At 38.8% G+C, this 19291-nt stretch overlaps 1 protein-coding gene across 7 annotated transcripts in view; it reads right to left on the bottom strand.

Annotated features, from left to right (window-relative positions):
• prom1a (prominin 1a) overlaps positions 1–19291 on the bottom strand; it is a 102182-nt gene that overhangs the window by 28228 nt on the left and 54663 nt on the right. For all 7 annotated transcript variants that reach the window (XR_006106118.1, XR_006106119.1, XR_006106117.1 and 4 more), the window contains exons 4-7: positions 6891–7011; positions 4863–4926; positions 4434–4523; positions 237–466 (exon numbers count right to left, since the gene is read on the bottom strand). Coding sequence is in view for 3 of the 7 variants with exons in the window: in XM_042493054.1 (XP_042348988.1) it covers positions 237–466; positions 4434–4523; positions 4863–4926; positions 6891–7011 (505 nt within the window). In the remaining 4 variants the exon portion in view is untranslated. The remainder of the gene's footprint in view (positions 1–236; positions 467–4433; positions 4524–4862; positions 4927–6890; positions 7012–19291) is intronic.

Here is a 19291-nt window from a genome sequence, read left to right as displayed (position 1 = left end):
ATAACAATCTTTGATCAACATTTGGTGATCCCTGTGCCTTTCCTAAAATGCAGTAATGACAAATCAGTGTATTGAGACACTATTTCCAAGATCGAATACTAATTACTCATTAAGTTATGGCGGAGAGGATTGTATTCGTAAAGGAGCTGAGTTGTAATAATTCAGCAGGCTTGTGTTTTTAAAAAAGTGTGTCATGTGCAAAAGAATTAAAGTCCCAGTTGCATCTAGTCTTGTACCCGTGTGAAGTTGGCGCCGATCTGCAGCTGGGACAGCGACTGGCGGATATTGCGGCACAGCTGTGCAGACGTGGCGTCGGACTCCTCGTCATGACAGCCCGGGTCGTTGAGGGTGCGGTTGATGCTGGTGCGGACCAGACTCAGGTTGAAGTTGAGCTTCCCTGTTCCTTCCTGGAGAACCTCCAGACCCACGCTGACGTTCTCCAGGGCCTCCTTGGTTTCTCGCATGGCTGAATTTAAAGAGACAGATGAGATTGAAAGAGGATTTGGTTGAGGGGAAAACCGTGATGTTAAAGCCCATCAAAACAAAACAGAAAAGAAATAACAATGGAGTGAGACATTTCCATCGTTTCCATTGCAAACTCAGATTGTTTTTCCAAAATTTAAAATCAGTCAAGCGGTTGTTGATTCAGCTCGAATGTCTTACATACTTGTCTGCATTGAAAACTTTTCTTGTTAGCTAACCTATATTTTGAGGTAAAATTTAAAAATGAATGAGACTTTTTTTTTCCCATGAGCCCCAGTAGCTCGGCTCCAAAATGACTCCTAAAGAATGATGAATATTTTATGTAATCTTTTATTTCTGTCCTGGGAAATTCAGTGCAACTGTTACAACAGGACGTGTATAATTGCACTCTTACATTCAGAGCAGTAAAATCACTTTTTTATCATTGTTTCTGGGGCATATAACATTTTCGATTAAGTTTTTGTTATACCAGTCAAACTGATATAGTGTTGCAATACCATCATGCATTAGTGGCCCCAGTGGTTCAACTCACCAAGATTGACAAATCGGCTTTTAATATCAACATGTAATATTGGCTCATGTTAAACAAAAGCACAGACTCATACAGGACACAAAGTGCTGTAAGGACCGGGGCTGAGCCGAGTTTATCGTACTGCGTTTCACATCCAAGCCCCAGGTTTTGGCATGTGTTTGATGTGTTCACAATCCAGCATCTTAGGTTTGACTTTTGACTGCCAAGCAGCTTTCTGTAAACAATAGCCAAACAGAAACACTACAAATAATGTGAATGTGTTCGCTTTTTCTATTAAAATTGTCCGCTGTTAGTAAGTTAGTCTCTCCTCAGCAATCACATGCGTTACAAGACAAGAGCCAGCGTTGGTTAACAGTCACAGAACAGCCTGCAGCAGGCTTTAAAATTAAACAGGATAAAGAATGCAAAAACACTGGCATCCTCGAATGTTGGTATAAAAGATTCAGGAGTGTTGGAGAGGATATCACACAGCTAAATGCTCAGTAGCAGCAGCAGTGGAGGGAGGGAAAAAACAGATGAATGCTATGTGCCAAATGTATTTAATACCATATTGACTTCTACTTATGCCTCAGGGGAAAAAGCAGCCTTATTTTGCCCAGATATAAATCTTGTGTATCGTCAGCATCCAGACAGTTTTAAATCTGATGAAACACAGTGGGTCTCATTCGTGAAACGTTAGCAGAACGAATTCGTGTGTAAACTGTTCACAGATATACAGAATATATTTAAATGTATTCCGGCAATCATCAATACTTTAGTAGATCCAATCTTTTCGTAAATACTAACAAAATCTACACCTGCCTCTGACTGTGCGTAGTGCTTGTGTAAATAATGAATGCACATAAATATTGCTTGTCATTTTTATGGGGTTCCCACGGTCATGCAAAACCTGGAAAAGTCATGGGATTTCACAATCACATTTTCCAGGCCTGGAAAAGTTATGGAATTAGACTAAATTATTAAAAGTATCGAAAAAGCCATGGAATTGTGTTATTTCTAATGAAATTGTTACAATAATATTTTATGGGTTACCTTCCAAATAATGAAACATGACAGCAGTTAAGTTTCTGCTGCTGTTGACTTATAATATGCTTCAATGTGCAACAACTTAATTTATTTTACATTGTGAACGTTTCATCATTTTCTCTCTGTTTGACTTCCTGTATGCCAGCGAGCTGAAATTATGTTTGAACAGAGTTTGAATATGATATATTTGAAAAACTTCAGGCAAGTGGAGGAAGAAAAATAAAATTCTTTATTATGAGTCCTTGAGAAGCCATGGAAAATTTTTGAAATTTTGTCCATGAAAATTTGTGGGAACCCTGTTATTAGAACTGACAGTTTTAATTCGTATAAAATACCACCTCCTTCTGTGGTGGTCACTGGCTATTCATTAGCAGTAATGTATGCGAATTGCTGACTAGCCGGAGCGCAACGATTAATTTATAATCGATTGGCATTTCTAAACTTATACACGTGCCAATGATAAACTCTGAGTTTACTGTGGCTGTCATGAATCTGGGGTCGTTTTTTTGTACCAACATTTTTTATGTGTAAATCTTCTCACAGATTTATAAAATTTCATGAATTAGACCCAGTGTTTGTACTGACACTAAGACCCTCTGACTGCTCGGCTCAGCCCCAGCAGGAACACAATAGTCAACACATATTAGGAACAAAATCCGTATTTACGGTCATCTCTGGTCGAGCATTTTACCACCTGAACAATCAGCGTCGTGCTTGCTGACTGCTGTTTCAACCTGTTTCTGCTACAAGCCTGTATATAACATCCATATACAGCTGCTTGTTGTGATACAGCACATACAGCAACTAAGTAAAAAAATACTTTTATAGGTTCACATAGTTGATTACTTTTCAGAGAAGTGTAAACCAGAGTTAAGATAAAGAAGCAGGACTGGCCACACAAACACAGTTTACTGTCACTTCACAGTGGGGAAACACAGTTGGAGTGAATAGGGACATTTCCAGGTGCAGGCTGATATTATGTCGGGTATTTGGCAAGATCTGGTGATGCTATTAACCTAAAACTGCACTATTGCAATTGTTTTTATGGAAAAATGAGTTGTGTCTGTTTATATGTTTAAATTAAAAAAACAACAACACAGATTTATTCTGTTTGCCCATATAAACATTGTAGCTGGTGACAGCATTGGTAGAGCACCGTCTGTGCATGCTGCAGGTGGTGGATTTGACCTTCAGAAAAAATACAAACATTTGCCCTGAAGAATAGCAAGTAAACACTGAAAACAAGCCAATATAACAAGGACAGCAGAACCTCTCATAGAAATATATGTATTTTTGTATCCATGCCCTTCCTCTGAGGATTATTTCTGAATTCAAAGGTGGAAATTAACTCTTTCTTTGACTTACGTTAATCAACAGTGATCTGCCATTTGTGGTCACCAGACTCAGATGATTGCATAGTGCAGTTTTAATGTGTTAATCTGTCATTGATCATTAAGATGCTCACATAGGTCCAAGTGCTCAAAGAAGATCACAAGGGAACAAATCACGGGAGCAACACCAGTGTCAAAGTTCACAAGGTCAGGGGTCAAAGGACTGTGGGTCATGTTCAGTTACTGAGTTACCTTTGATGGCTCTCTCGATTTTCACTTTATAAAAAAGCATAAAATATAAAAAAATAAAAAGAAAAACAGCTTTTATTCACTTTCTTTTAACTATCTTAAAGTTAAAAAAAAGAAATGAGATTCTAAAAACCATAACTGATTATTATATTCATGACACAATATACCAGCTTTGACAAGTTATTTAATCGTCAATAGAGTTTAAGAATTTAAAAATCATATTATAGCGTAATATGTTTAGTTTGTAAAAATCTGATATTGGATTAATATTCTACTTGTTTGTTGTTTAAAGGTTTACTATGCAGGTACCGTTAGTTATTGTTTGTATATGATATTGCCTCCAAAAGTAAAAGTCCACATCAGCCTCCCTCGTCATGGCCTTTCACTTCGCTATATTTGTGTTGTGTTTTTTTCTGTAATTTTTGCAGCTTCCTCTTAGATTCATACTGCGTATAGTTAAGCATCTGGTTAACTAGTATGAAAGTCAAGAGCACTCACTCTGCAGCAAAATCTGGGGACCAAAATGTTCCCAGAAAAGAATAAAAGGCGGCTCAAATCTCAAAATTGAGGGTCTCATGTTGTTACTATCCGACTTCCAAGTGGCAGCCCAAATTCCTAGCCTATACGTTATTTTATTTTAGAAAAATCCTGCATAGTATACCTTTAAATAATTGACAATATTTGCAAGTAAGGTAGGTTACTCTTATGACTTCCGTGATATTTTGTATTGTAGCTGTAACCTTCATGAGCTTGCAGCTTACAATAACCTGATCGTATCATAAAGGAAATGAAAAATGTGAGGATGTCTGTACCTCCAGCCATATTGAGCGCTCTGTCCAGGGCAGGATGAACCTCCTTATCCAGCTGATCGTGTATCCGTCCACCCAATAATGGACCTATATCTGCAGAGAACGCAGCGTCAGATACACGGAAGAAAACAGTCTGATGGTCCCTCTCTTTATTATGTTTGCAGCCTTTGCAGGTATTAACTTTCAGAAAAGAGCTGCCTGCAGTGCTATCATCATAAAAGTAGGATGAATACTCCAGGGATCCTCTATATCAGCCACCGCTGTAGCTATCTAGACCTAGTTATGTCAGAAAATCTGTAGTGAAAACAAGTAAAGGAAAGTAGTCACAGTGAATTCAGATAATTAGCATGATATACAACCAAGAGCAAGATCGCAGTGAATCGTTTCTGTCCACTTACTTCACAATCAGAGGCACGGAGGAGGTCTACTTACTATCTAGGTCATAGATGACTTTGTTCTTGGCGGTGGCGTATTGGGATATTAGGTAATCAATTTGCTGCAAACAGGAAACAACAGAGCAGAGCAGAGTCATACAGATGAAAGCAGATGAAAATGAGTTTATTAGTCTCATCATACACACCAACAAGCACTCTGAAGTATAGCATTACAACAGATCAGTTTCATATTTGGCAGAAAAACTGCCAATTTAACCCCTGCAAGTGAAGCAAGCTTTAAAAATCCAGGCTCCTCCTATTGTATGAAGTAGGAATTATGTTTTATAAAGCAAATATGTGGCTGCCACGCGCACAAAAAGTGAGATAATTCAATTTTCCCACCTTAAACAGATTGAATAAATGAGGCCTGACTGGAAAAAGTAGTTCAGTTGGTTGAAATAATTCAGATGTTTCCTGGTTTTGTCTCAGTGAGAGCATCATCCAAGTCTGTTAAAGTGGGATGAATTTTACGGTTTTGTTTAAAATTTGTTACATAAAAATAAAAGTGGTGTTGTTTTACGTGTAACCTATGTTAAAGTAGTTTTACTTTTTTGCTCAGTGAATATGTACATTTTGAAAAGCCACATGTGGGCCTTTATGAAAAGAGAAGGTGTCACATGTCAACTCCACTGCAGGAGGGACTTGATGCTCTCTGCTGTTAGGTGGAAAAACGTTTGCATATATCAGTATCGGCATCTGCAATCGGCCAAAATGAGTCGGCCTTAAAAACTATTAAACTGAATGCGTCTTCAATGTTTTTTAGTCACATCATCGTGAGAATTTCTAGTATTTGCGTTTCAGGAAAGATAATTCAAACAGGCGGGAAACACTTTTCCACAGGGGAACAGACTTCGCTGCAACACCTTTACGCACGCAGTGCCTCTATTTTTGACCCCTTGACGCATTTAAGTCATGCAATGAGTCTGCATTATTAAAGTAAAGCCTTGCCCGCCGAGCTGCTCTTTTTTCTGTGCCTCAGCTTAGAAAGTGTCATCAGTGTCATTTTACCTCACTGTTCCTTTTGAACCGACATCGATGTGTTTACTTGGAAAGTGTGTTTGGTCTTAAATGTCATTTAAAGTTGTATTAGAAATGTCCTGAAATTTCTTAAATTTAATGTATTTAAACCTGTTGACACCCTAAAGCAGGGATACTTAACTTTGCTTCTAGGATTTTAGGAAATTTCCAGCATTTTGGGACATTTCCAGCATTTTGGGGTGTTTCTAGGAGTTTAAGACTTTTCCAAAGTTTTTTGATGTTTCTATGATTGGGACATCGGGGCTTAGCTAGAACTTTTGGGTGGGTCGTGGGGCCCTGGGTAGTGCTGGGTGATATGGCTTTAGACTAATATCATGACATTTTTATGCTATATTGCGAAACACCATCTTTATTTCGATATTTGAAATCTCTAAACTATTGCAAACTACTAAAATACAAAATTATTAAATGAACTAGGTAGCTGCTGTAATAAAATACAGTCACATAAACTACTGTTATAGTAAAGTTGAATAAAATACTGTTATAGTGTTAAATAAACTTAAGTATAAAGTTGAATAAAATACTTTTATAGCAAAGTTCAGTGCTGCTTTCCAGCTCCTCCATGGTTGTTTGTTTTGTGCAGACGCCCCTCGGCCACATGGACAGACGCACAGCGTTTGAGATGAAGGAAATTAAATAAAAGATATAGTATAATGTGAAACGATAGATGTTTTTATTTATCGTCAGACGATATATTTGGTCATACCGCACAGCCCTAGTGCGAGGGATCCTCCACTTTGTACTTTTCTTAATAAACAAGCTCTATTTTGAAGCTGTTTTATGTTTACTAAAGTACAAAAACAGTTTCTAGTGTGAATGCATTATTCTTTACTGTGAATTAGAAAATTGTTTGGGGGCCACCAGGCACCATATTGCAGCCTAGATTTGGCCTGAGGGCCATAAGTTGAGTATCACTACCCTGGAGTTGTAAGACAACAAAGCAGAGGATAATGCTCCGTCTGTTCGCTCTTTGGAAAAACTGTCTCACCATTGGAGTATCATTCGCGAAGGTGTGCAGGTCCCTCATGTTGCTGTTGACCAGTCTCCGTATGTTCTTCACCTGGGAGCTCAGGTTCTGGTTGGCAGCATATGCACACAGAACTCCGATCCTAAACAAAAGACAGACACAAAACACGGTGACCTTTCTGTGTCCGTGCGACACTGAGCGACCCTGCTGCTCCCACATCAGTCATCACTGTAGCCCAGGGGTGTGCTGGACAGAGCAGGGTGATAACACGTCGTCAACAGTAGAGGTCAGTGTGCACCACCACATTTACTTGGACATTTTTCTTTTTCAACTTTCTCAGAGTGCACCTGTAGAATGAGCTAGTGTTAAACAGAAAATTCAAGCATGAGCGTATTTCTAATAGAGTGGAATAAATGCCAATGGGTGCACCACAAGTTTGTAAACCTCATATATAATTGTTTATCCAAAATCATAACATCAGCTGAACGCAATCACACATTCTCTGTGATCAGACAGAATGACTGGAAGCACAAAATGATTATTATTAATTTTGTTAATATTTTTCACACGGCAGTTTGTTGTTTTTCACCATTTTTCAAGATAATAGATGAATTTCTGTAGGATCTCCCCCACAAGTAATTTAAAAATACACACGCAGTAGGAAACGTAGGTGTATCTCGATTAAGCTCCGAGGCACTATCTGTATAACCTGAGGCCCCTGGGTTGTAAACACATTCAAATTAAATGCGAAAACACAGAATTGCATAAAGCAGACCATTAAAGTGAGTCTCTCGCACACTTCAAACAGACCTGCGTAGCTCGGTACAAGGCTTAATTAGCTCCAGCAACATCAAGGGAAAGACAGCCCATAATATTAAGCCGTTTCCATGACTCACACTCATCCCAGCTGAATTTTCAGCTCAGCATCTCACAGCTAGCACTATGCATCTAAGTTTGTTTTTACTGCCGCGTGGATGTGTGCAAGTGAGCGTGGCCGGGGTTCATGGGGTGATTAACTTGAGAACAGATGGTCAAAGGAACTTCAGTGCGAAGCATCAAAACTCTGACGGCTCAGTTGTGTAACATCGTGAATCTCTTTTATAGAAACGCTTCAGTGGAATAAGCAGCTTTATGAATGATGTAAGATGACTCGCAGAAAGGAATAACAAAAGGACTGAGTCAGAGGCTACAGGGAAGGTTTAGATCAATGGAGATGAATCAGGGTGTTTTGACTCACGGTAGAATGAGGTCTCTGCATGTGGGCCTGTTTATCTGCGTCTCTGTGTAGGTATGCACAACAGCTGTGTGTACAGTATGAGCCTACAGTGCATGCAAAGTGAGGTTATGCCCCATTCATACTCTTTAAAGGGATAGCTGGGATCTTTTGAAGCGGGGTTGTATGATGTGCCTTCTCACAGTTTATTACAAACAGTAGATGTCAGTCGGTATCAGGGTTATAGCTGATCCTTAAACGGCATTGAATTCATGGTACAAGGCAGATTCATTAGTCATATTTTAGTGTATTATTTTATTCTGTTTTATTTTTAGTTATTAGTAAGTTGTAGTTATTTTATTATTTTAGTTATTTGTAATCTAAAAATTAGTCATTATTTGTATCAAAACAGCTTAAATTAATCTCTCAGATGTCTTAAAAATGCTCAGACATGGAAAATGGGATTTAATGAATTGGATATTTTGTGTTTTCTTTTTTTGTTGTTGTTTTTTGCCTGACTTATTGTAAAACATTTAGAACTGGTAACTTTTTGTTACATGATTAATTAAACTCCACTTCTTAAAGTCGTCATGATGGGAATCCAAGCAGTTGAATCTAACATGCAGAGAAAGAAAAACAAAAAAGCTAAGAAAACCCTCCAGAGAAGCTGGATTATCGATAAGTTGTTTTGTCTATAAAATGTCAGAATTTTTTTTAAAAATGTAGATCACTGTTTCCCAAATCTCAAGATGATGTCCTCACATTTTTTCCCCCCAATTTTTTTTTTACTTTTTAGAAAATTACTCAAACCAGTTAATCGATTATCAAATTATATGGCGGCTAATTTAATAGTTTTAACACTGGCTATGGATAAGTATCTCACACAACCCCACCTCATGTGCGTGTGTGTGTGTGTTGTGTGTGTGTGTGTGCTGTGTGTGTGTGTGTGTGTGTGTGTGTGTGCGTGCGTGCGTGCGTGCGTGCGTGCGTGCGTGCGTGCGTGCGTGCGTGTGTGTGTTTGATCTCTACAGTCTTGTGATAATAGGTTGCTGCTGGTGAAGTCTCCCTTTGTGAATATAATTTTGTTAATCCAATCTAATCTAACCTGCATTGTTGTGCAGACATCTTGTTAAATTAGAGATTTTACAGTGATTTCAGACTCTGAATCTGCCAAATATTACACACTTTATCTTATCATGAAGTGCACTGCTGAGGTGATATTTTCACCTTATTAAACTTAAAGTATTGTAATTACAAAGTAGATCTGAGTTAAGTAAGGTTAAAATGATCCTGTAGATTTTTGTTTTGATAATTGTGTCATTGATAAATAGTAAAAAATCTCAACTACTAAATGTGACATCTTTGAATTGTATCTTATTCAAATAATGCAGTTCAGCAGTCTGAGATATTTATTTTGTAAAGAAATACAAGCAGCTGGAGCCATTAAATATTTGACATTTGTGCTTAATTCATAACTTTCAGCAATGGTACTGCATATTAAACTGAAATGTCTCCCTACATTAATGAAAGTGCAGCATAAATGTCAGTGGATAGCAGCTAAAAACGTCCTGGAGAGAGCGAATCATTCACAGCTAATCAATCTCAGCGAACATTTAGCTGCCTCTAGTTATTCAAAGTGTTGCTTTATCTTAGCCCAATAAAGCATCTGCCATTTTGACCATTTAAAAAAACACCAGTTATGTTATGACGCTCTGACATCTGGGCTTTGAGAGATGGCTGCAGAGGAGCATTTCAGTGCCACATTATTTTGTCAAAAAGGCAAATTAATAAGACGGTGAATCCAGTTTTTTTTCTCTCTCTCATTAAAACGGTGTCAAAATGTGGATGCCAGAGCTCTTTGAACACACAAACCTAAACAGTTCTCGAAAAATGGTTGGCACATCTCAAAAGTGTTTGCGATTTAAAGTTAATATGCTTAAACATGCATAACCACTGGTGTAACCCGTCAAAAACAAATGCTGCAGGATCACGTGCTGCCCCCGGGAGAGCAAAAACTCTTTTCATCCGTGTGGCATCGAGCTGCGCCACGTCTGGAGGAACTGTAACGATGTTTGCCATAAATAGTGAGTAGGCCGACGCAGAGTAAACGCCGTCATCGTATAAGTGGAGACTTAATGAGAAACTAGGCCAAACAACTAGGCTGGGACAGTGGAGCCATCCTGAACCAGGGGAAGATTCAAAATGGCCACTTCCACAACAAAAGCCTTTTGTCAAACACGTCTCTGCCCTCTCACTTTGTCACAGACACACAAGTGCGGTTTCATGCTGTCCTTGTCTCTTTTACAGGCACAAAGACACACACACACACACACACCTTCCCTCTCTGTCTGTCGCTGGTTGTCTGTGTCTTTATAATGCTCACACTTTCCTCTGTTGTTTCTTCAGCCCTCTCTCTCATTTCTTTTTGCTTCGGTTCGTCTGTTTTCATCTACGTCTCTTTCACTACGCCTCAATCTCTCACTCTCTCTCTTCAAACTTTTTATTGTTCCCCTCTCTCACGCTTCTATCTCTCACACTTCATTCTCGTTTTCCTACAACACCTTATTTTTTTTCTCTTCTGCTGTCTCCTCTTCTGCCCTCAGCTCCCTCTCTCTCACCCTTTATCCACCTCCCTCTCTGTTTCTTTGTCTCTCGCTCGCTCCCTCTCCCCGCCGGTGTCCAGCGAGGTCACAGGAATCTGCAGCCAAACAAAGACTCTTTGAGAAAAAACGCAAAGCACTGTCCAACGAGCTGCGTGGTGCTCGACTGTCCGCCTTACTTCAGCACTTTGGTTTGAGTTTGGTAGTTTTGTTTGGTTGTGGCTGAGATTTGTTGTTTGAGATTTGGTGAAATAAAATGAGAAGACAGAACAGAAAGAAGAGAGATGGAGGAAAAAAAACATATTTGTGTAGGAAAACAAAATGATCAAACAAACAACAAACTCGGAATGACAAGCAAGGCACGCCGGAGCTGAATAATAGAAAATACATGAGCGCCGCTGCCGAGTGAATTTATGTGAGAAAGCCTATTTTCTCACTGAAGCCTACAGCGTCTAAATAAAGGCAACAGGAAACACGACAGCCTCCATCAATAAAGACGCACTCCCCCCTTGTGGTTTCGCCTTCATTCCACCTTAAATTTAATGATGTCTTTTATATCACACATGATAGAGAAATATTCCCGTCCACTCAGCGGAATAGTATTTTTTTTTTTTTTATAAGCAATGCCATAAAACTCACTTATACAAGAGAAAAAGACATGAATTTTACAAGACAGCAGCGAAGAAAATGTTTAAGTTCACAGGATGTGAAGTGTAATGCATAAAGTAGAACTTTTCACCAGCGTACACGCTCTGACACATCGAGGAGTTCATCTCCAAAATGTCAGTGTCAAAGGGGGAGCCATGAGGATGGTGAAATACAAAAAACTTTTACTTTTTCAGTACTTTAGGGTACTCCATGCAGGAATTGTTGGTTACTGTTTGTGAACACATTGGCCAGATTCACTCTTGTTTTGAATGAGCTCTGTTTGCTTGATGTTATGCCTCGATGTTTTTGATTTTTTCTCCCTTTTTCTCGGCGCTGGGTTTGTGATTTTCGTCGTTTTCTCTGGCGCACCAAGCTTACGGTCGGCCATCGGTCACTGTCGGCCGTCAGAGAACAACTGATCATGATGAATCGGTGGCAGAGATTGTCAAGTGAATGAAATCAATTTTAGTGGCAGTTCAGCTCAGTGTTCAAATAAAGAAACAGACTCGAGGAAAGCAGAAGAACAGCTAAAGCTACGATGGAGCGAGATTGAAACAAACTTTTTGTATTATGTAATCTTTAAAAAAATTTAGCTGTTGAGCTCTGAAGCAGAAACAGCAATTGTGATGTTTATAAGCACACAGTAAATATTCTTTGTTATTTCCACATCAGGTTGTGTTCATGTGTCCATCCTGTTGGCATTTTTGAATGAGCATTACAGACTTAAATTCTAAAAGATTCGAATCATCGGTCAGAGACCTTTCAGTTGACTGAAATAGCTTCAAATCAAGACCTTTTTTATTTTTGTACTACTTGCCGGTCAGTATGCTGTGCCGTGTGCTTCTGGGACATTTTGGTCCCCAGACTTTGCTGCAGAGTGAGCGCTCTTGACTTTCATGGTACTCTTTGGTATAGACTGTAGCTGACATGATGCGATTCAGAGCAACTAAATACGACACATTTTCTAGCTTTTGTTTAATATGTTGACAAAAAATGTTGTTGTGTGTTTGCAATCTGTTATTAGCGTCGTTAGCTTGTCTCTGAGCCCTGTACAGACTGTAAAACATAATAAGAAAAACCCCCCAGAATTGCAGAATATTGGTATTTTACTGTGTAATCAGGTGCAGCCCTCGTTAGATGCATGATGCTTCTGGTGTGGCACCTGAGCGCTACACACCCACAAACATCAGTTTCTGCAAATAAATATACTGTTACACACTCTTTTTTTTTTTTTTAAACACTGCCTAGTATACCTCGTACCACCCTTGTTTCCAAAACACTGGAGAGTAATTTTCAGGTAGCAGCTGCTCTTTAAAGGACCATTGGCCTTTAAAAATGCCATTTATCATTTCAGCTGTTCACTTGGTGAAAATGAGTGCCGTTGTGCTGCATCATCACATTTCTCTGTTACCAGCACCGCCTAAACTGGCCCGCCAGCTCAAACTGTGCTTGCATGGCCGTATGGCTGCTTGTTGATAGCGTGTCTCTGATTGACCACAGGGGACAATTCAAACGCAGTGGGAGGAAGATTTACCTCGAGCAGCTTTTGTAAAAGGGCTGTAATTCCTGTTTGAGCCAAAGCCAAATGACACATGAAACTCTCCCTCAGGGTGGAAACCCCGCAACAGCAGAAGAAGAGGAGCATCAAACTAGTGCAGTGCCCCAGTATCTAGGCCACTACTGGGGGCTGGGAAGTGAGTGTTACATGGTCTGGTGGCTCCATAGCTTTTACAAACTCCAACAATGGCCTGCATTCAGCGCGATTGTAGTTGCGAAGCTCGGACAGTCGCCCTTCAGCCCCTCCCCGCTTTCACACTGCTGAGACTGGACGTCTATTATCCCGTCTCTCAGTAAGAAAATGATCAGTGCAGTCATTGTAATAGTTTTAAACAAACAGTATTGGTATGAAAATATTCAGCTTTTACAGTAACATCATTTTTAGCTCTACAGTGTAGACACACAGAAAAAAAACTGCATCTTAATGTGTAATACAAAGCTAATAAATTTAAACGCCAGTTGCCACCTGCCATTATTTAGAATAAGAAGGAGATCAGACATGTGATGTGTCTAAAGGTGCCAGAAAGAAAACTTTCATACATTTCCTTCTCCATAAACCTGATTTCTGTCTGAGGATAGTCAGATTTTCGGCAATAAATGATCCCAGGTTACTTGACGACATCATCAAAGTCCGTCTTTGTTTTGTTTATATTGAAATGACATGCTGTGGGTGTAAAGCACAGGACCACAATTCACATATTTGTCCTGTTGATTTATATTGTTTACATTAACGCTAAAATACTGACAAAATGTCCACAAAGAGTTTGACACTCTTCTGACCAGATTTAAGATTTCTTTGGCCATTTATTGACATTATTTTGGTTATAATTATTTTTAATCTACCTCTGATTTGTGAAATGTTTTGCTGTTTGGCAAATGTTTGTCATGTTTTAAATAGAAAACATAAATAATAGTCTAAGCCATAATCACTGTATGATTTTTTTTTTAATGATTATTTTTACATTTTTACACGGGAGCAAAAAGCAGCCTTTAAACTTAACAGAACTGAGTATTCGCCAGCTGATTTGAACATTTGTGTCCTCCTGTTCTTAGCCATATTGCCCAGCCCTACTCACACATACTGTTCTGTATTTGTTCAGTAAAAAGCTCTTATTTCTCAGCTGACATTGCTAGCGGCAATAACACATATTTTAGCATGTAAAGTGGTCACAGCGACAGGTAATAGCAACCATTTTAGCCACTGTTTGATTTCATAAAGCCAATATTTCACTCAATGTTAACAGTCCTTTCGGGAACAATTTTTATTGTCCACTTTTAATTCACTGGTATACAGACCCTTCAACTGCTATAGTCAATTTTGCCCCATTTATTTTTAATTTCGCCACCATTTTATTTAGCTAAGCCTCTGGTAGTTTGTTTTTGTTCCATCTAACTGCCTTTTTCCTCTCGACTAGCTCTTGTTTTGTCCCTTTTTATGCACTGTTTTATTTGTCCTCTCAGAGCTTTGCCAGGTCACAGTCTGAACTGGCGTCTCACTGCACTATTGTGTCCTATAAAGAATTTAACCAGACACTGAATAGTTTTGACTCCAGGGCCTTTGCTCTGGGCATGACAGCCCACTAAAGACAGGGCAATTTTTTTTTCTCTTCCTCATACGGACGCTGTGTAAGTCGCTGTCTGTTCTGTCTAAAAACTGGCTGCAGTAGTTTGATGGGAGACAACAGAGCATTAATTCCACTGTAAACAGTCAGGGAATGAGATGAATACTAAACTCTGAGCCAAACCGCCTGTAGGGCTCTGAGTTGTGCAAACAGCATCAGAAGGTCACGGAAACACAGCAGCATTTTAAAAAACTCGAGAAGAGCCAAAAGACAAGTTAAAATGTCCTCTCAAGTACACATAATTTTTTTGATTAAACTTAAAAACATCCAGGCAGAGAAAGCAGCGTAACAATTGATTTAACAGCTAGAAGCGTGGTTAGACATCACACCAGCTGACCCTTTCATTTTTCACACAAACGAGTGTAACCGCAGCCTGTGTTTATAAGTAAATCACTGAACTCTACAGTATCAGCTGTACTTTGATATGTGAAGCAGGGAGGCAGACACTACTCTTTCCATGAGGATATGAAAAACTGAAGGTTACATATTTATAAACCATCGCCGGAGAGATTAAGGTTACAGAAATCATTAACCTTTCAAGCAAATATTAACAGTACGATTTAAAAGTAAATGTCAGCTGTCCAAAACAAAACAAAACAGCTTGTATAAAGTGATGACTGTTGAGGAAACTCAAAGAGCAGGTAATTTACTCTGTAAACAGGAACTTCATTACAAATTTCTGCTCTCTATTAAACCTCGAACCAATCAGACTTATGCTGAACTGAATCAGCAATAATTTGCATTTTATTATTTAGCTCTCAGTCTCTAAGCACTCTGGAGAAGGACTTGAAGTTTAACCCTTAGGGACTGTTTGGTGCATTTTATGAGCTTTTTCATTCTTCATTTTTTGATAATTTTGGCCGTGTTCATTCATGTGGCATACATTTTGGCAAGACTGTGCGTTTTTCTTTAATCCTGGAATTTCCAGCTCAGCTCATTCAAAAGCAGTTTTTGATCCCACAGACGCTAAAGCACGCTATTATTTCTGGGTGTCATTCTGAGCTTTGGCCTTGAAATTTAGAACTTTTACTATTTTTTTTTTTTACCATATTTAGCATATCGAGAAAATATATGCTATTTCCACTAGGTGCACTGTCATAATCAATGTCGCTGCAAATCACTGAGAAACCCCAGGCTGTGATTTAAAAAAATAAAAATAAAATAAAATTCTGAGTGTTAAAGGATATTTGATATTTATGATTTTGATGCTGGTTAAAAACTCAATAAAAGAAGAAAATAATATTTATGTATAAACATTTTTAAAGCTTGATTTTGAAAAGTGCATTTTGTGTGCATAGCAACATGAGTGTGGGAAATATTAAAGCTGGCACTAAGGGTTAATACTTTCTCTGGTGTCAGTTCTCAAAGTCTGTTTTTTAGGGAAGTTCTGCAAAGTGTTAAATCACACTGATTGCTTTTAATAGTGTGGCCTTTTGCCATTATGTGGACTCACTGGCTCGGGACCAGATGCAAAAAACTTTAGATTTAAGACTAAAACTCTGTCTACACACATAGACAGATATATGCAAACCCATTATTTTTGTCGGATTTATAATGCTTGCAGGTACGCCTAGTTCTGCTTTATAAATCAAAATCATTGTGAAACTGGGCACACTTGCAGAAGCCTCATTTCTACTCTCACAGTTAGCCACAAATAGATGATGTTTATTGGCTGCAGTTTTGTTATTAGTTTCTATCTGAGTCTACCGCACCTGTGCTCAGAATTACTGGAATCAAAGTGATCCAAGATAGGTTTGGATAAAAGTAACTCTGCAGCATATCAGTGATCAACGTGTAGTTTGCAAAGTGAACAGACACCTCAGTGGAAGCACGCAACCACATGTATACATGTTGATTCAGATCAGTTAATCTGGGCAGATAAGAACATCATTCAAAGTTTTATGTTGCTATTGACCCAATGTGGCCTGCCCTTTTTTCGTTTCATTTCTGTCTCCATTTCTGGTTACAGTTGTTGGCTGTAGAACATAAACACAAGTTAAATTCATTGTTTTGGTTGATCCACATTGTCTTTTGTTAATAAACACATGTATGTGGACACCATATGGCTCGACTCCACCTCATCCTCCGCAGAGACAGTATCAGATTAATGAAGAGGATCTTTTGCATTAGTGAAGTACGGCTTTACCTTCACATGTCTTTGTGTTGTAGCGGTAGATTGATATTATCATGAAAAATGTGTACCAATACGTAACTTATTATTAAGATGCATGTTTTTTGTTTAGTTTTCAACATTATTTGTATTCTACAGAGATCACTTTTTTTTTTTTGTTTCAACATAATTTACCAAAAATAAGTTGATGGTCTGATCTTTTTTTACTGTATTCTCCACTCGATATTTTTGCCTTCACCCCATCAGTAATTTCGATTTTTACTGGCGGCAGCTGACCCAGAAGAGATTTTGTAAGAACTTAAAAGTATTGATGCAGTCAGAGGATTCAAATATTAAGTTATTTTCATACATTTATCATCCAGCAACTGCAAACCAACCTGCATGTTTTGCAAACCCAGATTCGAAACTGGAAATAAATTAAGATAAAATATCACCTACGAATTGCTTTTTTTAGGGGTATCCTAAAAAAAGTGTAATAATGTGATTAGGTTTAAAGTCACATAAGTTTCTACTGTTCATTCAGTGTTTAGATGAACGCTTCCTTGTTGCTGAGAAAAATATGTCTGTGGACACGTACGAGGACCTTCCCGGTAAAGGAGGATCAGTCCCAGATATGCTAAAAAGAAGTGAACACAAGCCGGAGTAGCTAACCACCAGGCTAAGAATTTTTTTTTTTTAAATAAATCTTTGGCTTGTATTTATCTTAACCCTGCTGACCACAAAGTTTAAACACAGTGACACAAAGCAATGAAAGGCAGCTTTATCTGCAATAGAAATGCTGCTGTTTGTGGATTATAAATCCTCCTCCTGAGACAGAAAGCACCTTTTAGCGGTGAATGACATCAGCGTGCCCTGCAGCTTTGCCTCCCCATATCTTTACTCCCTCCTCTTCAACAATCTGCCATATCATCACTATTGTAACGCAAATGTCTCCAATAAATTAGAGAGAACCCCGACCAAGCTGCGTACATCAATTAGTTTCACCACGCAGATTTCCCTTTAGACTCTTTTTCCTGTGTTGATTTGTGGCGTGCGCACTACGAGAACTCACAGACCATAAAAGAGCCCAGGATAAGGCAAAAAATATAATTAGTAAAAAATAAAATGGATTCAAGGTAGAAACCAGAAATAAGGACGAATTTAAATGATTAGTAAGAGTGAGGTCTCTCCAGGAGATGTGATAAATTATGGGATGCACAGGAAACTCTGACAATGACCTCTGCAGTTAATTAGCTTGGCGGCGGTTTGTGTAAAGCTGCCTTTGTGTGGTGTCTACGTGCTGGGCAGCGATCATACGTCTACGTGGACGTAATGAGATGTTTTAATCATTCAAATCTGGCTGGGTGGTTAATAACACATTTTCTTCTTTGGTGTGACTCAGAACACACATTTGTCATTAAGTTAGATATTTTTCAGCGAGTCTCTTTTCCCTGCTGAATGCTGTCACTTAAGCCACTCCTGCCCACTTGTGTAAAGTTAGATTTTATGTTTTGTTGGCTGTAACTGCTCCAAAACCTGGCTCTGTCACCAGAAACGATTTCCCCGTGAGGACATCCCAGCAGCTTGACATTTAGTCAGCAAGCGACATCTTCCTTGTCATCGTGTCTTCTGTGACAAAGAGAAGTTCATCTCACTATTAATGAATCCCCTAAAAATAGCCCTGCGTGTGATGAGTCCCCATGGAGGCTGCTGAATGAGTGATGTGTGGGTGACAGGAGGCAGAAGATGTGTGTGAGTGTGTTTGGTTGTGTTAGTCTGTGTGTGTGGGACTTATTGTGTACTTGTTTTGTGTCTGATAGATTGTGTTCGTGTAATTGTGTCAGCAGCAGGTGACTGTGAGGCATTTCACTGGGATTACTCGTTCCCTCCTCATAGCTGCCATCAAAAACAGTTCAACAAAGTATCAAATGTCAGTTATTTTAAGTTATTGTCGGCTATCTGAACTTGACGATTACAGGAACGAGAAGTACAAAACTGGCAGTAATTTCTGGAGTACTTTGAGGTTTTTTTGTAAACTTTTACATGTATGTGGAGGAATGTGTTCACAGATGGATGAAATCTCTACACGTATTTATTTGTAGTATTGTATATGAGTGTAGCTGCTGAGCTCCTGGGGCCAGATGTGTGAAACTGTGCAGATTCAGAGCTAAAACTACGGACAAAGACAGAAAAAAAGTTTCAGTTTCATCATATTTTTAAAACTGCACATCTGGATTTTTGTCGTTTGATTCATGAATCTCACTCCCAATCATTGTGGAAACAATCTCACATTTTCAGGCCTCTCTCCCAAACTTTGCTGTAAATGGATGTAGAAACATCTTGGTGTTTACGTTATGGACTGTTCGTCACTTATAAGGGGAGGAGAGGTGCTGCTAAATAGGTCAGGCATTTAAAAAAAATGTAAGCACTGAGGATGGACTTGTGTGGTTAATTTTGGCTTAAGCAAGGGACATGCAACTTGAAAGTGTAATTTATATATATTTTAAATAGTTTAATTCGCACCCCAGCCACCTCCCTCCTCTGATAAATACGGAGTAGGATGTACTGTCGTGGACGCGGCCTCAGCTAACCATAAACAGGGAGTTGACGGCTCAAATGTATTAAAAAAATGCTGAAATTCTTCATGCATAAAGAATTTTAAATTCAATTTA

Source organism: Plectropomus leopardus, chromosome 9 (genome assembly GCF_008729295.1).
Source record: "Plectropomus leopardus isolate mb chromosome 9, YSFRI_Pleo_2.0, whole genome shotgun sequence".
Classification (NCBI taxonomy): domain Eukaryota; kingdom Metazoa; phylum Chordata; class Actinopteri; order Perciformes; family Serranidae; genus Plectropomus; species Plectropomus leopardus.
The sequence above is the reverse complement of the archived record's forward strand: the minus strand, read 5'-3'. Positions and strand labels throughout refer to the sequence as shown.